Source organism: Lemur catta, chromosome 18 (assembly GCF_020740605.2).
Source record: "Lemur catta isolate mLemCat1 chromosome 18, mLemCat1.pri, whole genome shotgun sequence".
NCBI lineage: Eukaryota > Metazoa > Chordata > Mammalia > Primates > Lemuridae > Lemur > Lemur catta.
The window spans coordinates 18,322,274-18,343,362 of NC_059145.1; the positions used below are offsets into that span (position 1 = coordinate 18,322,274).

General features: G+C 35.4%; 1 protein-coding gene across 1 annotated transcript in view; it reads left to right on the plus strand.

The window, feature by feature from the left end:
* Positions 1-20,829, plus strand: part of CNTN3 (contactin 3) — a 239,404-nt gene extending 218,575 nt beyond the window's left edge. The window contains exons 19-22 of the mRNA XM_045529894.1: positions 6,517-6,703; positions 15,954-16,066; positions 16,692-16,860; positions 18,865-20,829. Coding sequence (XP_045385850.1) covers positions 6,517-6,703; positions 15,954-16,066; positions 16,692-16,860; positions 18,865-18,965 — 570 coding nt within the window. The 3' untranslated portion in view covers positions 18,966-20,829. The remainder of the gene's footprint in view (positions 1-6,516; positions 6,704-15,953; positions 16,067-16,691; positions 16,861-18,864) is intronic.
* The last annotated feature ends 260 nt before the right edge of the window (positions 20,830-21,089 follow it).

Sequence of the window (21,089 nt, forward strand, 5' to 3'; positions counted from 1 at the left end):
TTTGGAATAACCACATTACTTGCAGAAATAGAGATAACATTTTTAATCCTGACATTCCTCAACTTTGTTTCTGTTTACTTACCCAGATAAAAATATATTGCCTTGTGAAGTGTTTTCATGATTCTGAGGGAAAAAAAACTATATTCTCTCATCAGGAAATTGGAATTTTGGCTGAGCATGGTGGCTCATGCCTGTAATCCTAGCACTCTGGGAGGCCAAGGAGGGAGAATCGCTAGAGGTCAGGAGTTTGAGACCAGCCTGAGCAAGAGTGAGACCCCGTCTCTACTAAAAATAGAAAGAAATTAGCTGGACAACTAAAAATATGCAGAAAAAATTAACCAGGCATGGTTGTACATGCCTGTAGTCCTAGCTACTCGGGAGGCTGAGGCAGTAGGATTGCTTGAGCCCAGGAGTTTGAGGTTGCTGTGAGCTAGGCTGATGCCACAGCACTCTAGCCTGGGCAACAGAGTGAGACTCTGTCTCAAAAAAAAAAAAAAAAGGGAACTAGAGTTCTGGTGCTTAATATATGCATATAATATTAGCACCTGAATATCTAGCTCATTGAATCTCTCAGCAGGAAGGAGGGAGGCATGTATAAACTGTGTTTGTTCAAGTCATTCAATGGTTCAACAACATTTTTTTGTCACTTTCACTCACATTTAAAATTTTTAATTGACAAATAACAATTGTACATATTCATGAGTTACATAGTGATGTTTAGATACATATAATTTATAATGATCAGATCGAGGTAATTAGTATATCCATCATCTCAAACATTTATCATTTCTTACTGTTGGGAACATTCAATATTCTCCACCTAGCTATTTGAAACTATATAATATATTCTTGAGTGCTTAGTATTCAGGCTTTGCTCTGAGTGATAGAGCTATGGTGATAATCAAGACAGACAAGCCCCTGTCTCAGGTATGTGACTCTGCCTTAATATCCTCACTTCCTGCTACATGCTGGGCCAAGATAACGCAGGTAATTCCCCTCCCGGGAGCGCGTCTTCACTGGCAAACCGAGGCATAGGGACTTAACTACTGTGCCAGGAAGAAAGAAAACTGGATCTCTCAAGTGTCTAGCAACGAAAAATGGCTGAGAACCACAATTCAGTCTTTTTTTTTTTTTTTTTTTAAGACAGAGTCTCCCTCTCTGTAGCCCCAGGTAGAGTTCAGTGACATCATCATAGCTCACCGCAACCTCAAACTACTGAGCTCAAGCAATTCTCCTGCCTCAGCCTCCCAAGTAGTTTGACGACAGGCACATGCCACTGTGCCTAGCTAATTTTTCTATTTTTTAGTAGAGATGGGGTCTCACTCTTGCTTAGTCTGGCCTCGAACTCCTGAGCTCAAGTGATCCTCCTGCCTCAGCCTCCTAGAGGACTATGATTACAGGTGTGAGCCACCCCTCCCAGCCTTTTTTTTTTCTTTTTTTCAGAATATTACAGGGGTACAAACATTTTGGTTACATGAATTACCTTTGTACAGTTTGAATCAAAGTTATAAGTGTGTCCGTCACTCAGATAGTGTGCATTGTATCCATTAGGTATGAATTTACCCATCCCCCCTACATCCCACCTGCTTGATTTCCACTGAATTTTACTACTATATGTACACATGAGTGTTGATCATTTAGTTCCAACTTAATAGTGAGTACCTGTAGTGTTTGTTTTTCCATTCTTGCAATATTCCACTTAGGAGGATGATCTCTAATTCCATCCATGTTGTTACAAAAGATATCAGTTCATCATTTTTTATGGCTAAGTAATATTCCATGGTATACAGAAGTTGCTTTTCTGGCCACTAGGGGGAACGGCTGGTAGAAGGTTCAGGACAAGCTTTCCAAACTGGGAGGGCTGTTCAAGAGTTGGGGAGTGGGGCTAAACACTTGCATGCTAAGGCCCTGGGCTGGGATCTTTCTGCCAGCTTTCTGTGGGGAGGGGTAGGCGCTCCCCCACATGGCCACTCCTTGGTCTCCCACATACATTTTTGAAATCTTCTCCCATGAAATCACAGGCCACATATTGCCCCTCTTAACTTTGAAGATTCACCCAAGGTTAAATGAGGGTCAAAATAGCCTTCTACTATTTTCATACGTGGCCTGTCACTTTGCTTGAGCTGCAGCCGGGATGTCACGGCCGCTGCCCCAGACACCGCGTCTGTGCCCGCGTGTGGGTGTGAGATCTCGTTGGCGGTGCCCACAGTTCAGTTTTAATCATCCTCTCCTTTGCAGTGGATTTGCCTTTTGTTTTTCCCACACTAAACTCAGAGTGAATTTACAATATGAAAATCCCTGTGTTTCTTCAGTTCTGGAAAATTCTCAGCCATGTTCCCTTTATTACTTTTTCCTTAATTTCTCCCTCTGGAGCTCTGGTTGGAACTTATTTTATCTTCAGTGTCTCTCAACTTTCGTTTCGTAATTTTTATTTCTTTGTCCAGGCTATGTTCTGGATTAATTAATTCCCTCTTCCACCATAAGTCTAGCTTAATTCTATCACTGATTTGATTTTTTTAATAATTGTAATTTTTAGGTGTAAAGGTTCTCCTATGACTTTTCAAATCTGTATGATCTTCTTTTTCTTTATCTCCTATTCTTTTTTTTTTTTTTTTTTTTTTTTTTGAGACAGAGTCTCGCTCTGTCACCCTAGCCAGAGTGCCGTGGCGTCAGCCTAGCTCACAGCAACCTCAAACTCCTGGGCTCAAGCAATCCTCCTGCCTCAGCCTCCCAAGTAGCTGGGACTACAGGCATGTGCCACCATGCCCGGCTAAGTTTTTTTTCTATATATATATTTTAGATGTCCATATAACTTCTTTCTATTTTTAGTAGAGACGGGATCTTGCTCTTGCTCAGGCTGATCTCGAACTCCTGACCTCGAGCCATCCACCCGCTTTGGCTTCCCAGAGTGCTAGGATGACAGGCGTGAGCCACCACGCCCGACCGCTTTATCTCTTATTCTTGCATGATAGATTTAGTCCCTTCTTTAATAAATCTGGATATTCTAAATAGAATTATTTAAAGTCCATTTCGGATCAGTGTGTTGTAGCTCATCTCCTCTGATCCGGTCTGCTTGCTTGCTTTCTTGTTCGAGGGTTCCTCATGTGGTTTGCAATATTTATTTCTCTGCTCATCTTTTGCAGAAACTAGTTTCGTGTTCTGTCAGCTTCATATTAACTCTTTCTGAGCAATTACATTTCCAAAATTTATTCTTTCAGCCTAGACACTTTTACTTCTCCATCTCTTATTGTGGTTGTGCCTATAAAGTCCAAATTAGCATAGAGATCTCCTGTTCTCTCTGGTGCAAAACGTTTACTATCTAAATCCAAAACACAACTGAGAGTAAAAATGGGGTCTTTCCTTCTTTTTAAAAATTGATCTAAACTTATATAAACATTTTTAAGTAAAATTTTTTATCAACATAATTTAATATTTGTAGATAATCAGCAATATTAATGACACTGCTTTATGTTTTAGTTGCATGTATATTCAATTCTTTAAGTAAAGCTATTTAAGATTATGTAATCAATTTTAATTATCTATCAGTTCAAGTTTTGTACAAATTTTCTGTGTCTAAATATTTTTAATAGCTCTCAGCAACTAAGATCTAAAAATAAGTCTCTCATTCTGATACATGGAGATTGGTTAAAGCACTTCAAAACATACTGCTATCAAGAAACTTCAAGTACTTTCTATAAATGGATTTATGAAAGAGATTCCATGTGCAAATTATAAATTTTTTTTATCTTTTCTTTAGATCAGTCTCCTAAAGAACACTTTCTTGGGCAACATTTATTGAAGTAATTTGATATATCAGAAAAAGAATGGCCCAGGAATTGGAATTTAGCAAGAGACTAAAGTTTAGACAGTATGATCTTGATTGAATTATATAACTCTGCCATGCCCCTACCGTCCCTTCTGTTTAAATGAGGATGATTATTGTTCATACTTATGTGATTTTTCCCAATATATGCTATATCCGCTGCTGTTTATAACATTTTATTATAATTATTGATTATGTGTCATCTTTAGTTAAAAACTAGACAGTGCTCTCAAGGGCAGAGAGAGTGTCTTATCATTTTGCAGTCATCTAAATCTAACAACACCTATAATGTCTAATATTGGCGAGTTTAGAGTGTATACAAACTTTTAGTATGAACTAACTGTTTGGCTATAGCTTTATATAATAAAAAAAAAACATGTATTCACTTCAGTCTTGATCATTTGGGTTTACATTTCCTTTTGAAATTCTTATAAAAACTAATAACTCTTTTCCAAGAGAAATGCACATAAATACCAACATGAAAACAGCATTTTGTATGAATTTCATGGGGCCTATAATTCCACATACACATATACATGGAAAATAGTGACCTAGGACAATATTAATTTGCTAATTTGGGAGAATTATTAAAAACCCTGAGATTTATATTTTCTACCATTTTTTTAAGAGAGAATTTTATACTTGTTCATTTTTTTTCAAAAAACAGGAACTTTTAGTGTCTTTTGCCCAGAGGACTAAAACTGGTTACCCTATGCAGCCTATAAACACATTTTGTATAACCCACACAGTGTCTTTAAAAAATTAAACCAATCCTAAATGTGGGACATTTCACATTAAAATCCGGGTTCTGCTTTCTTAAAGTAAATAAATAAATAAATAAATAAATAAATAAATAAATAAATAAATAAAACAAGATCTGTAAATACCAGGTTCACTTTCCCCAGTGAGCCAGCGGTTTGTGGGAGTTCCATCTCTAAGACAACCCTTTGCTGTCCCGCTTGCCAGTGTCCCAAGTTTTTATGGTCTCCGAGGCTCTGAGCACTGGGGAGCAGTTGCCATTTTCATTGTGCTCACACTGCCCTTTACTTGTACAGATTAGCAAAATGATTTCTTATTTTTATATTTTGCTATCAAGAGTAGAAACATGATGTATGGAACAAGAAAGCCACATATTTCAAGAAGGCCAGGAAAGAACCTGTTTCTTTACAAAGTGAAAAAAAAAAATGCCTACACTTTTAATACGTACACAGGCTGCTTTATATATTTATGTTAACCGTCCAGCCCCTGCTTCAGATAATCAAATGGTAACGCCTGCTCTTATTCCTATACAAGGAGTAGTTGTACTTTTCATGACCCGTTTATTTGTATGTTTTGTTGCTGGTGGTTTTGTTTTTGTATTTACTTTATGGACAATCCAACTGTCTAGCAAAGCGTAGCAAAACTTTATAGCATAAATTGGAGGTGGTTAGGAAACATGTATTTTTTTTCTCACTAGCATGTTTATAGCAGCACAATTCACAATTGCAAAGATGTGGAAACAACCCAAGTGCCCATCAATACATGAGTGGATTAAGAAAATGTGGTATATGTATACCATGGAGTTCTACTCAGCCACAAAAAACAATGGTGATATAGCACTTCTTGTATTATCCTGGATAGAGCTGGAACCCATTCTACTAAGTGAAGTATCACAAGAATAGAAAAACAAGCACCATGTGTACTCACCATCAAATTGGTTTTAACTGATCAACAGTTGAGTGCACGTATAGTAGTAACATTCATCAGATGTCAGGCAGATTGGGGGGCAGGAGGGGATGGGTATATTCACACCTAATGGATGTGGTGCGCACCATCTGGGGGATGGGCACCGGTGAAGCTCTGACTCGGGTGGGGCGAAGGCAATATACGTAACCTAAACATTTGTTCCCCTGTAATATGCTGAAATAAAAAAATTAAAAAAAATAAATTAAAATATCAAAAAAGTAAAAAAAAAGGAAATTTTTTTTATCTTTCTTTTTCTACTCTTAATTCTTCTTTCTATCACTCCTTTGTCATTTATTCTGATACTGTTTATGTACAAGTCTTTATAATAGCTCTAAAGTCATTTTGTGTGGTTCAGAATAATGAAATATACATACAAATGCTTTAATATGTATTTACATTTAAAATCAACTCTTTTAACTGCTTTTTTCCTGCTGCAGCTCTGCATACACAGGTAGGCTTGCTGACATTTGGCCATCGCTGTGGGATAATCCAGTGGCCAGCTGGCTTTTTAATGGTCTTTTCTCTGACAGTTCACTTTCTTCACAGAAGGAACCTCCGATCGCCAGTGGAGTTCATGCATGGCTGCCAACATTCTGGAGCTAAGCTTGGTCTGAGTTGATTAAAGGTTGAGAAAGGGGAGCAACTCAATCTGTTAGCTATGCAGATTTTTCCCTTCATTCTCCCTTTATAATGCTATAGTCTGGTCATACTCAGTCCTTACTCTCTTTGAATTTATCTGGTTCCTAAATTACTTGTTTATTACTTGTTTCCTCCTAGAGTCCCTTTTCTCTATTTTCACTGCTGTGACACAGAGCCTAATGTAGCACCTAGCACATAGTAGGTCCTCGGCAGATATTTTTTGACTGAACTAGAATATAAATCACAGAACCCATTTTAATGAAAATCACTAAATGGAAAGGGCAGTATTTTGTCAAACTTTAGCATGTTTGATATCTTCTGTCCACCAGGTGCGATACTGGAATAGTGGAGGAAAGGAGGAATCTTCAAGCAAAGTGAAAGTGGCAGGAAATGAGACGTCAGCTAGACTCCAGGGCCTGAAGAGCAACTTGGCATATTACACAGCTGTCCGGGCTTACAACAGCGCTGGGGCTGGTCCCTTTAGTGCCACAGTTAATGCTACCACCAAGAAAACTCGTACGTATATGCTTATTTTTTGAAAAAGAGTTTGCATTAAAAAATGATAGCTGCCTTTATCATTTTAAATGGACCACCCAAGTCATTAATCCCACTGGATTATACAAACGTAACTGCAGACACTTGTAAACACAGAGCCCCACATAGACTTGTCTTCATGATATCCCTAAATCTTTAGATAGAGACTCCATATAAAAGTGCATGTGCACCTTTTGAAAAATCTTAGTGTGGATGTTAAGTTACATCTATTCTTTTTTTTTAAAATGTCATGAGCTTAGTTGGGTTTACTTCCATGTATTTTTAGTTTCCCCAAACTTGAGGATTTCTGATAAGTTTATGCTAAAGAAGTAGGAGGTTTTTTCTTCTTTATTCTTTTCTACTTATTCAAAAAATGGCAATGTACATTAAAAGGTTATCATCAGAAGATGTTGGTCCACATGAATATAGTGATACTTTTAAAAATCTAACCAGAGATGTCAGTGTTGCCTTCAAAGCTGAGTTTTGGTTAACTATGTATTATTCACAGCTAAGTGCGCCAGTCCAATTATGAGTTATAATTACTCCAAGAAGTCAGTGATTAACAATTTTGGAGTTTCCCACACATATTTCAGTTAAACTGATAGCACACTGTATGTTTAATCTTTGTGTTGCATTGCTGCTTTCTCACAATGCAACCATCTGAGTTGCTGTTGTCATTGTCATCATCATAGCTAACAGTGATTGGAAATATTCTGTGTCACAAGTACCTTATGTTCATTTCCACATTTAATCCTCATAATTACCCACATGAGGGGAGTATCATTGTTATCTCCATTTTAAAGGTGAGGAAAGTGTGACATGCCGGGATTAGGTCACTTTAGTACAATGATACTTTTACTTGCAGGAAATTGTTTTCTTAATTTATTTTCAAAATTTCTTAATTTAGTAAAAACATTTGCTTAACTAGCTTCATATAAGAATGAGACAGTTTTGCTTAGTTGCCAGTTTCATTAATGTATTTCTGTTTCCATATATCATTCACAAATTTTTTTAAAAACATATATTTGTTGGCTGAAATTGCTAAAAAATGCCAATAAGATTGGATTGAATGATTGGGTAGCATTTTAAGAATACTTTAAAATATATATATAAAGCATAATTCCAGTACTTTAAATGTTAATTAACCAGTGTTAATTTGATTTGAGAAGTTCATATCTTTATCTTTGTATTATCTATAGAAAAAAGTGTGGCCACAACTTGCTAATATATTGATCATTGCAGAGCAAAAGTTTAGCAAGAAACCATTTGAATCCCTTTAGTAACATCCATTTGTTAGCAACCAACTAACAATAATTTGACATTATTCTTAACTAATTATTAGGGGGAGTCTGACTCAACCACTTATTTATAACACGTGATTCCTGTTAGACCAAGGAGCATATGGGTTTAGAAATACAGAAATTGAAAATATTCTGTATATATTACTTTTTACTAAATATGTTTGATTTTTCTCAAAAACAATTCTGAATTAGTAAGGCTTAAATATACCTTATTATTTATATATTCAAACCACAGCATCAATCACAAATTCTTATTGACTTGATTACTTGCTGGGAAATTATAGCTGTAAAAGACAGTGTGATGTCATTCATGGTAGAATCAGTGAAGAACTTAGTGAATTGGTAAGACAGAAGAAAGAGACTGATTAGAAATCAATAGAAATATCATGATAATAAAGCATGAATGAAATAAAATTTTAAAAAGAAGAAAAATCCCTTTATAATTTAGAAATAGCATATAAACGCCCAATCTGAAATACAAATTTGCACATAACAATGATGATGTTAGTTATGGTATTAATGGCTAATACTTACAAGCAATTTCCAGTTATGGTTCTCAGCACTTTTCCTATATTGATTCTTAATTCCCACAGCAACACCATGCCTTGGAAGCTATTAGTATCCTCACCTTAGAGATAAGGAAGCTGAGGTACACGGTTTTATATAACTTTACTGAGATCACAGAGTAAATAACAGGTTAGGCATCCAAATCCAGTCTTAACCACTGTGTTATCCTCTCTTTCAACCACATAATTAGAATATTCATGACTCATTTACACTGTGTTTATTGTGATATTTCTCTGTGCTTAAGAACTGGGTAAGGTGAACAAAGGTAGATAGGACTTCTATGTTCATGGAGCTGTAGTCTGTTGGGAATTCCAACAACTGGATAAAATAAAATCTCTCAAAAATAACGCACTCCTATTGCTGCAATTCAACTGGAGTCTGCATGTTGATCTGTAGGTGTTATTAGGGAACATTTCCTACACTGGGTGTGAAATTCATACAGATAGTTAAAATCCCTAATCATCCTAAAATTGTATATGAAGAACACATGTTACTTTTAAAATTTTATGTTAATAATATTTTAAGCATGTACCAAATTACAAGTAAACTAGAATCTTTTATAGCCATTTATAATATTGTTACTGGTAGCTCTTAATAGTCACCCTAAGCTGTGATGTGGTTTAGCTTCAAATCCTAGTTAAGAATTTTGGTAAGGTTCTTGTGATTATCACTAGGAAGAGAACGATCCCTCTGCCTCGGGCATAAAGAATTAAAATAACATTTTTGATTTGCTTGCCATCTTTCTTCCCCTCTGGACTGTAAACTTTGTAGGGAGAGAGTCCGTCTGTGTCTTTTTCACCCATCCTCAGTTCCCAGCACATGGGAACTACTCATTAGATGTTGAATGGATGAAAGAAACCCAAAGAGGCAGGCCACCCTCAAGTACTATTATTAATCAAACATACTTCCTCTTGACTGCACACTGTGAGTTCAAAACACATGCTGTAGTTCTTTACCGTCTTGCTCAAAATGTGCAAGTTTTTTGTGCTCATCATTATGGAATTCTACATGCAAAGTTTTATGTCAATACAGATCTTGGGTGATATTTCTGATTAAGGTAAAATAACACAAGGATTCTCAAGTTAAGTACCGTAGCTTTCATTAAACACTTAATTTTTGATATCCAAATACTTGTGTTTTTTAAAAAGCATTTTTAAGGTAAATACTAATTAGCCTCTTTAAGTAATCTAAGGCAGCTTTCTGTCACTTGCAACCCAAAGAGAGCTAACTCTTGACATCTTCCATCTAAAGGGACTCATGAGGGAAATTTGCAGATGGCTTAAAAATGATGAAGTGTGTTGGTTTCTAAAAGGAAACATATTGAGAGTTTTGTGTTCAGAGTTTGCGAGAAAGACTCTGTAGGACAAATATTCTGCTTTTTATAACCAAAAAGTCAAGTAGTCATCTTGACTTTCAGCATGGATGGATCCAGGCACTCAAAACAACATCCTTAAGAGTTGTGGGGTAAGATCTCAACCTGAATATTTCTATTAATAAAACAGCTCTTGATTGCTCTTTCCACCCCATCTAAAACCTGTCTCTACCACACTGTTCCCCATTTCAGTAAATTCCACTCCATTATTTCAGTAATGCCCAGAATCCCCCGGGGATGTGTCTTTTTATGCCTTCACTAATTATTGGACGGGTGAGTCTACTTGGGAAAATAGAGGAATATTAAATGGCACAATCCAGTTTGCATGTGAGTTTTCGTTCTTTCCAATGAAATGCTCATCCATGTAAGTAGAACCAAAATCAGTTGCCTGAATTTAAGGAAACCAATAAAGTGTGTCTTCAGGAAGTGAAAAGGAAATGTGAGTAAGATGAGCACTAAAAGAATATAAGTCTGAATATTTCAGAGAGTTTTGGTAAAGTGACTATTCCTTCCTCAAACACATAATTTTGAAGTTCTAAAGTTTTCATATACACAACTTAATTTTATAATCATCCAGTGTAAGTTTTGGCTCAAGATACATGTTAATGTAAGGTTTCCCAAATTTTATATGTGATGCACCTTCTCAATTTTTGCCTTTTGTGTCAGTCTCCTCTACTAATATGTACCCAATATCTTTTCTTAAACATGGATTTACCATTATTACTTAAATAAATTTTAAAATAAAATGGAAACAAACGTTCTGTCTGAGAAATGGAGAATCAGTATCATTATCATAAATAGATGTTAAATAAGTTTAATAATAATAAATACAATGGAAAAAATGTCACCTTCTCTTTTAAAGATTAGCAACATATTCTTGCCTACAGAAACATCTAAATCTGCTCCCTCTTCGTTTGTGACGTTACTATTGAAAGGATATGAAAGACCTAGTCTCCACCAAATCCAACTTTCTCTTCAAAGTCATGGGAAGACCAAAAGGGAATTTCTCTCTAGGTGACTGAATGCTATTTGTTGACTTTTCTGAGTATCACATCCCACATATGCACGTGACCTAACCATCTTCGTGTGTGACACACCACAAATCAGACATACAGTGATGGAATGCACTGCTTATTAATGTGCATTCCTCAAATTTGGGAGTGTTTTTTCCCCTGTCTATGGGCTTCAGCAAAGTCATTCCAGATTTTGTTAGCTGTGAAAAAACATAACAATATCTTTACCAGAATTAAGACAGAAGTTTTAGCTAATATAGAATGAAGTAAGTCCTCTGGCCAAATGTGCAAATCTTAAGAACTTATTTTGTAAGAGCTTTGGCACTTTTTTGAAAATCTGCCCCACTTGCCTATGAATCCCCTAGACAATTGTAAATGTCCTGCTTATAGCTTACAATTTCAAATATTTTTATTATCCAAAGAAGGAGAAATTTTGTACAAGGAAATTCCCAGACATTGAAAACCAAAAGTCAAAGATAGACCTTTCCTGGTGTTCTAGGTTGGACCCTAAGGCCACCGTTTTCTAAGTGTCAGATGAGTTGAAAAGTAAATGTTTTTGTTGTATTTTAAAATATTGAGTCAATTTCCTATGATAAGAAATTATATCTAATAATAACAGTTTCAATGATTTTAAGACAAATACATCTCATTATTGGGGAGAAAGTGGCTTTTGGCTACTTGACTTTTGCACAATGTCCCATGTTTAAGCAGCTTAATTACAAATGTTAATGATCATCTTAAGTGAAGTACAAGTGCGAAGTGTACCTTCTAGCGACTGGGTGATAACAACCATTTATCGTGTAAGTCATCTTATTACCATCAGGTGGCCGAGGAAAAAAGAGTCGAGAAACATCCTGAGTTTTGTATAATTAATCACACAGCAAGTATATGTTTTTAAAATTTCATATTTTGAAAGCAAAATGCCAGCTTCACTGTAACCACTGTGGAGACATCACCCTTGAAAACTCTGGAAAATAATATTCTCTAATTTCACAACCTCCACTTTTTTATCATATAAAGGAAAACATAATCATTGTAGAAAATTTGGGAAAAAAGAAAATCGTAGAGAAGAAAATTAAAAATCACCCATAATCCTATCACTTTTATCTTCATTAATATCCTTTGTCTTTGTTTCCAGACTTATATTCTATGGAATGTTTCTCCTGTACAGTGGAGATTATGCTATATAGTTAGCTACCCGTATACTGTATCATAACTATGTGTGTATAATATTCCTTTGTGATAAACACCACAATTTATTTAGCCATTTTCCTGTTGGTGGACATGTCTTATATTTCCTGCTTCTCAGCTTCATCTAATCATGGTAATATGACAGTAATCACTTTATAAAGCAAAATTCATAAAGCTGATGTCGAGGAGTTTGAAAATCAAAAGCACAGAGGATCATGAGAAACAATAACAATAAAAAATTTTCAAGATAATATTATTTTGGTATGGAACATTTGACATTATTTAAATAATTTTATAGCCTGTCAGTTAGCATTGTGCTATAATCGAGTGATATCCCACCTTCTTGCTAGACTTGAATTCGTTTTTATCATTTTTTCCTATGTTAGCATACTATCAACAATAGAAATTGAGTTGACAGAGAAAAAACTCTGTAGGATATGAATGCTGACGAATGATTTCTAAAACATTTCAAAATGTAGACCTCATATCAAGTTAGATCTAATAAAGGTTGGAACTCAATCAACATATTCTTGGTTACACTTCCATACAAGTTAGAATACAAAAGGTAAAATTAGATGTCTTAGAAAAGATAAGTTATCAAGTATTTCCTGCCCATTCCTACTTCATTACATGGCTCCATGCTTTTACAAAGTTCACTGTGTTGCTTCAAAGTCATTTAAATACTGCTTAACTGCTGTAGCAGTCACTTTAGGCTAGTCTAGGTTGGAGTCCCACAAATCCCCAAATCTCAGTGGCCTAAAACTACAAAGGTTTCTTACTCACCCATCATGAGTGAGATTCAAACCTGATTCATTCCATCTTCACTCCAGGACCCAGACTGAAAGAAAAGCAAGGCTCTGAGACATGTTGGTCTCGTGACAGAGGGAAAGATGAGAAAAGCAAAAACCATGTTCTTCAGTGGTTTTTAAAGCTACCACTTGGAAGAGGACCATTTCCCTTTTGCTCCTATTCCATTGGTTGAAACAAGTTGTATGATGGAGCCTCATGTCCATGAGATGCCAGTAAGAAGGGGAAATACGTGTTTCTATGGACAGAGAACCATAAGATCCATGGCCAAGACTAATATCAGTAAGAGGCAAAAAAAAAAAAAAAACCACCAAAAGCATTATCTTCCCAAGGAGCAGAGGAATTAAACAGAGCTCTCACTGGTTTATCTTAGCAAGTTTTTCTAAATTTTTAATTATAGTAAAGTACACATAACATAAAATTTACCACCTTAACCATTTTTAAACATGCAACTCATTAGTGTCATGTACATTCACATTGCTGTGCAGATCTCCAAAACTTCTTTCAACTGGCAGAATTGAAACTCTGTATCAATCAAACAATTCCCATTTCCTCCTTCCCCAGCCTCTGGCAACTACCATTCTACTTTCCATCTCTATGAGTTTTACTACTCTAAATTTCTCATATTAGGGGAATCATACAGTATTTGTCTTTTTGTGACTACCTTATTTCATTTACCACATCTTCGATGTTCATTGATCTTTAATAGCATGTATCAGAATGTCATTCCTTAAGGCTGGATAACATTCCATTGTATATATGCACCACATTTTGTCTATCCAGTCATCTGTTAATGGACAGTTGAGTTGCTGCCACACTTTGGGTATTATGAATAATGCTGCTATGAACATGAGTATACAATCTTTTTTTTTTTTTTTAACTCTCTGGGTCCAAATGACCTATGTAGAGCAATGAGTATTGTTACAATGCAATGTAATGAGGATTAAGTAAATTATATTACATCAAGAGCATTCTGAAATGTCTAATGCATTATAGATGTTTACTAAGCATAGTTATACAATAATAGAATTGTAAACATGGAAGAAAGTTTGTCTGGTCCAGAATTTCCAAGATAGTGTTATTCTTACGAGGGAAGTAAGAGGGATGATTTTTAAGGTGGTTCACAAACATTTTTAAAATTTTGAAATGAAGTATTAGCTTTATTTATTTTAGAGAGTACTCCAAAAATGTAACTAGCATATCAAGCTCATTATTGTGTAAATATTATTGACAGAGGCTAAAATAGATGTTTATATATTTTTTAAATAGAGTCAATTTTTTAAAAATAGCAAAAATGACAAAAATGGTGCCTGAGTATCTGATGCTCAGGAAACACTATGTTCAAAAAGATCAGTCAGGCAGAGAACAAACCTTTTATTTTTCCCTTCCTTTCCCTTTTCCTTTTTTTTTTTTCTTGTTGTCATTTCAAAAGTATTTATTTCAGGCTGAACTCATTCAGGTCATCTATTTTGGGACTCAAACAGGATAAACCCCAATGTTATATTTGCAGTCATTTCTCTTTCGAGGCTGGTGTTAGAATAGGTAATTCAACCAAAATTACTCAAACTTTCTATAACATCCAAGCATTCATCTTGAAGTAGAACAAACCATGATGAAATATATCTTAGCTGCATCAAGTCAAACTTATCTTTTTTAAACTGGTGTCAGGCCACAAGGAATAACAGAATTTGGGAATATGTTCTAACAATTGTGCATTCATATCATTTGGACTGAGCAACCAGAACATGGTCATTAGTATTTCAACTCTAAGCCACTGCTATTATTTATTTATGTTTGTTATCAAAGGATTGCAGCTTGGACAGTCTTAGCTGACCTAAGCTCACTGTTAATACCAGGTCACAAAAATTTGAAGCAACCTAGAATAGTGTTAAAAGGGAGACAGTAAGCACAAGAATCTATGGGGAATACAGTCTCATTTGGTGGTATCATTAGATGGGAAGGCATTTGAGCTGTTCCCATCTGTAAGTCCAGCTGTATTTCCCTCATGGCATGAATCAGTGTTTAGAAATTTCTGTGGACAGTCAATCTTTTATATCATTTTCCCATTGCAAATTCAGTTCTCCAAATCACACTCTGTGGTTAAATCCACAAGTACAACGTATTTCAGCACTATTTGGGGCAGTTGTGGTGCCATTGTTCAATGAATGACATTATGTTTGTTGTTCTGTGATTGACAAGACACTGAATTTTCAGTGTCCCATCTGTGTTGCTATTGACAAATGCTACCGACCACCTCCCACCCCCACACCCAGCATGCATTTACTATCCGGCGTTTGTGAGAAGAAACTAAACTATAAATCCATGTTTATAAACCTCAGAGAGTTTCATTAATTCACTAGTGGAATTCTCATTAACTTTTTGGTGTTTTGCCTTATTTTTCTCAAAAAGCGATTTGAACTTGGAAAATGAAGACTTGGAAATATAGACTCTCCATTGCCATTTCTCATGTGTGTAGCTATTACTTCATGGGAATAAATCTAAGTAATTCTTATTTTTGATTGCTTCCAGTTTTGCCCATCTCATCATACAAGGCTGGCTCGAAAATCATCCACACTTCATTTCGTGTGACTGTAATCTGCTCATTTGGCAATTTCTCAGGCTCTGTGTCTGTCACAGCAGTCCCCTCTGCTCATCACCAGGTGTCCTCTAGTGGTGGAGAAAGGAATTTCCTTATTGCCACTATCAATGTGTTTTCTGGGAGATACAGTGCAGTTAAGTGTGAAAGGCCCTAAACTATATGATGAGTATGATAAAATGAATGATCTCACAGTTTAAGTGAAATGCCCTTTTAAAAGGAAGTTTAGCTACTCTTCGTTTTTCTGATTCCATTGATACACCGTACATTACCAAAGAGATACTGCCCCGCTTCCACTAGCCCCCTGAGATAGTCATTTACCTCCTCCATGTAACATAGCACTCCATGCTCAAATCTGTTTTCCTTTCTCATTTTGCATTTCAAGCTCCCAGTCAGCCACCCGGAAATGTTGTTTGGAATGCCACAGACACTAAAGTGTTACTTAATTGGGAGCAAGTTAAAGCCATGGAGAATGAATCAGAAGTAACAGGATATAAAGTAAGTCGTATCATTTGCAGGGCTGTATTTTCGTACTGTTGGCAGTACTTTCCAAGGGAAGCTCTTGGTTTAAATCAATGTTTCTAAACGTTGATGATACGGTTTCTATAATCTAATCTTGACGTAGATATCAAGCTTTATATAAAATGGACATTTTTCCAAAATATCTTTTATATTTTAAATATAGATTTAAAGTTAAATCATTTTGCTCATGTGGGAACTTTGGACACAATATTTATAAATTGTGTGTTAATCAGTTTGCTACTTTTGATGCTCACCCATGTACTACTTTAAAATATTGTCTCTGATATCCTTGATCAGGCATTCAAGATGCAAACTGTATGGCATTGCTCTCTCCCTCTCCAGCCTCACCAACACCCAACCCACGTGAGCTCTTTCATGGAAGAGGTTCAGTCTGCCCCCCGCTTTTCAATTTTTACAACTGTGTGATTCTACTGTGTTCTAATCCCTAATCTAAGACCTACTGAGAGAGCTGTGAATGCAGTTTATATTCTAGTGGGCATAGAAAGACAAACAAAATAAGGTAGTTACAGAATGACAAGCTCTACAAAGAAAATAAAAGCAGGCAGTATAATAAATAAGTGTATCTGTCCATGAATTTTAGGTTTTCTATAGGACTAGCAGTCAAAATAATGTGCAAGTTCTGAACACAAACAAAACTTCAGCTGAACTTTTGCTGCCCATAAAAGAGGACTACATTATTGAAGTCAAGGCCACAACAGATGGAGGGGATGGGACAAGTAGTGAACAGATCAGGATTCCACGAATCACCAGTAAGTGGGCTGAAGCCATTGTTTCCTTTGTTTACATCAGTGTTCCTACCCTCCAATGGTGAGTCAATAAGGGTCCCTCCTTCCACTCTTTCTTCCCCGCATGCCTTTCATCCAAAGGCTGAGGTTTTGGAATATGAGAGGTGAGCTCAGGAGGAGCTCAAGAGTGGTGCAAAATAGGGAGAAAAATGAAACCGGAAGGCAAAGATGTCAAAAACTATTTAGTAAAACTTTATTAATTTGATTTTTTTCCCTCATTCTGAGCTATGCCTAAATTTGCCTTTGGGTTGCCTATAAAAAGCGCATTCCCTAAGCATTTCTCAAGGGCAGTGTTGAACCCACACACTGTTTTTAAGATCTTTAATATTCCAATCGTTTGCCTCCTACAGATTATAGATAAGTCTTATCAATTTTTAAATAGAAAAATTAACATTGTTAAGGTCATAAGTCACTTATGGGTGCCAAACCAAAAGATACCTTTTTAAAAAAAAATGTACGTTCAAAGGAAGTTCTCACTAACTTTTCCTTTCAAAATCCAAATGAAAGCTATCTTACTATAGAAATTACACTTTTAGAGTTAAGGAAAACAGACTTTGGTATATATGTTTTATGAATACCGATGGTAGAAGAAATTTTATCTTCACTTTTAAATCCCAGGTCTGGGGTTTTCTGGCCTCAATTTAAGTACTGCAGAGCCCATTTTGTCTTCATATTCTATTTTGCAGTTCTTAGTGACATAAATAACTTTGTTCCCTGTTTCCATTCATTGAGACCAGCCTCGTCTATAGTATTGGGCAATCAAGATTGAACTTTTTGTCTTTAATCTTGGAAAACAAAATGACTGACATTACCAACTGAAGAGAAAGGGAGCTATGAAAACTTGGAAGAATTTTATCTTTCTATGGAATCATAGAGACAGCTATACTTAGACTAAAACAGACTAAGCTGTACTAAGAAAACGAAACTACTTAGAACTTAGTTCTTCAGTGTAAAAACCTTCTCAGACTACAAACATTTCTAAAACTGCATGCACTTCAATAGAATAAAATCAGGAATTAAGTTTAGTTTATTATGATTAATTTAGGTTTTAAAATTACTAACACATGCTTTTTGTTCCCTGAATACTGCAAAGTATAGAGTTAACATTATAATATGGACAAAGTGGCACCGTTAAAAGAAATAAGTTCTATGCTTTTGCAGGGATAGACACTATTTTTTAACATTTTAGGGCTGCTGAGTCAAAAGTAGCCTTTTCATCTGACATCTGCTGTCTTGCTGAGCTTGCATGGAGTAGTGACTGCACAAGGCCATCTCTAAGAAAATGGAGCTTTTATTGATGGCTTTTTTTTAGATGATACTTTTTATTGTATGTAATAATTTATCTGGAAATGCATAAAATAGAAGCAAGCACAGACTTTCCAAATCCTTACCCAATGAAGCTTGCTTTAATTAAACCATTGAATTATCTCAGAATTGTTTGTGATCAAGTATAATTGTTTTCAAAATGATTAAGTTGTTTTTCCCATTTCAATTAAAGTTAAATAATAGTAGGTAAACAAAGCCTGGAATCATTTAAGAAAACTCAAACACATTAATGTTTGTATAGATACTCTTGGCAACTAGTATATGTTACATCGATGAATAAAATGAAGGCTCATAACAACTTGTGATCCCAGGGTAGGTTCATGATGTGATTTTGATAGGAGAGCCATTGCTTTTGCCCTGTGTCTTCATCCCTTCAGGCTGCTATATGACAAAACTCCATAGACCAGGTGGCTTGTAAACAAAAGGCATCTATTTCTCACAGTTCTGGAGGCTGGGAAGCCTGAGATCAAGGTACCAGCAGATTCTGTGTCACCTCTCAAAGGCGCCACCTTCTAATAGTATCACATGGGGGTTAGGATTTCAACATATGAATTTTGGGGAGGGCACAAACATTCAGTCTCTAATACCCCGACTGCATGTTGGTCGTGTCCGTACTAATGAGCTCTTTGTCATCTTTGACAGCTATGGATGCAAGAGGATCCACATCAGCCATCTCCAGTGTCCGCCCTGTATCAAGTTATCTGCCTGTAGTGCTGTTCTTTACTGTAAATGCCCTGTGGTGATACTAACTCTTTTTTATTACTTATTGGAAAGTTCATTGGTTACCAAAAAAAGTGCTTTCATGAAATGCAGTGATGATGCATGTTTTTTTCAACTCTTATTTTTAACTTTCTACTTCATTATAGGTAAAATATGAATATAATTAAAAAAAACAGTAAATCCTTTTAGGGGAATCTGAAATGCCTTAATATTAACTTGATAAACCAAAGGAATTTACATATTACATACTTCAGACTTTTGATATACATGTTCTTAAGCTATGAGTTTAAGCACTGCCTATGGGTAAAGACTCACACACTCTCATATTTACACACACATTTTTTTCCCCATTGAAAAACTCTTTTATTTAAAAAATTCTGTTTTCCCATTATAACAGCATTATTTGTAAGACTTTGCCAGTATCATTTTGAAATGCTGATTTAAATCCTCAAGGACAAAAGTACGTTAAAAAAATCCTGTTGGAAGGTGGTGGCAGGGGACTCAAAAGGATGCTGGAAAATGCTACTCTGGAGCTTAGCAGAATAATATTTGGTTTGTTAGGCTACTAAATGGTTGTGAGACTTTACAAATGGCTTTGCTCTCCATGCCTTTCAATTATTCATCTATAAAATGTAGAGATAATAATACCCATCTGATCAGCCTCTGCCTTATGAATTAGTTTTTAAAAGATAAAGAAGGAAATGTGTAAGTACTTTGCCACTCCAAATGCAGTGGACCTATGCAAAATGTTACTATTAATTTATTTAATCATAGAAAAATCATGAGGACCAACCTAGATTTTTCAAGCTTGCATTCCACATCCTAGATAATGTTTCTGTTTCATTCAATGATATTATAAAAATGGAAATGATCACATTTTATCCTTTCTTAAAAATTAAAAAAAAAATTAAAATGGAATTGTTTCCTTCACATCTATGAATAAGTTTTCAGGTTTTATTAAAACCTGGAGGAGAAAATCAGGAATGACCTGAATCTCAACCCAAATATTAAACAAAATCCACACAAACCTTCATTTCAATTTCCAATTCCATTAAGGGAATCCTCTCTTTTGTGGATGGCAGAGATGGTTTTTTAATGAAATCTCACCACCTATTTGAGTGAGTCTGGCAGGCATTTTCATTCCTGAGTTAAGTTTGTAATGGAACCAAGGCGATGCTTCGGACTTTGATATGTATGACTCGTCTTTCAATATGTGGTTTGCAAAGAATTGTTGAAGACATGACTTCATAGCAATATGTAAAGAATATAGAAAATCAGCAGATTGAGTGTTTGACATTGCAAAATCAATTTTTTACCACTTTCCGACCAATTTCACATTTTGTAGGCACTTGTTCATACTTGCAAAGATATCAGAATTTGAAACCAACAGTTCAGATATCAAGAAAGATTAAGAATTAGCAAAATTCTGGTATCGCCATAAAGTGAGACTTTACATTTAGAGATTAGATTTAAGATAAAGTCATTATACATAAAGGAGAAAAATATTTATAACTTTCTCTGTAAGGTCTGTATATACTGTATATATCTAGAAATAATCTGAAATGACTAGTAGATTTCATATGACCATTGATATTTCCAGTCAAAAAGTGGGGAAATACTTTCTCCAATACCTGTATTTTATGCTACATGTAATGGGGTTGTACCTTTTTATTATTTAGTAATTCCTAAAATATGTTCCTATACTTTTCATTTTCCAGATGATTGCTCTATTGTTTCATGTCGTTTCTAGCAATATATCTCCATGAGATATGTACTTTGTTTCATATTGAAAAGTATAAAGTTTATCTTTAAATTCCTGTGTGTGTATCCTATGGTTATCTGTATGTATTATTTTCTATTATTCTAATAAAATTTATAACAATAAAATCAAATTCTAATGCATAATTATTTTTAGTATGGTCCAAGAAAAACATCTACAGAGGAAACAAGAGAAGACCCTAATAGTTATGCTAAGCCTGACACTTCTTATATTTTTCAACCAACATTTAGCTTTTCCATGTTTTAACAGGATATTTAAAAAATTAAAAAAATTATTTTATACCCTACTGACTCAGTAAAATCCGTGATATGAGACAATTACCTCTATATTAAAGGCATTGCAGCTGTGGGGAGAAGGGGGAGGAAGG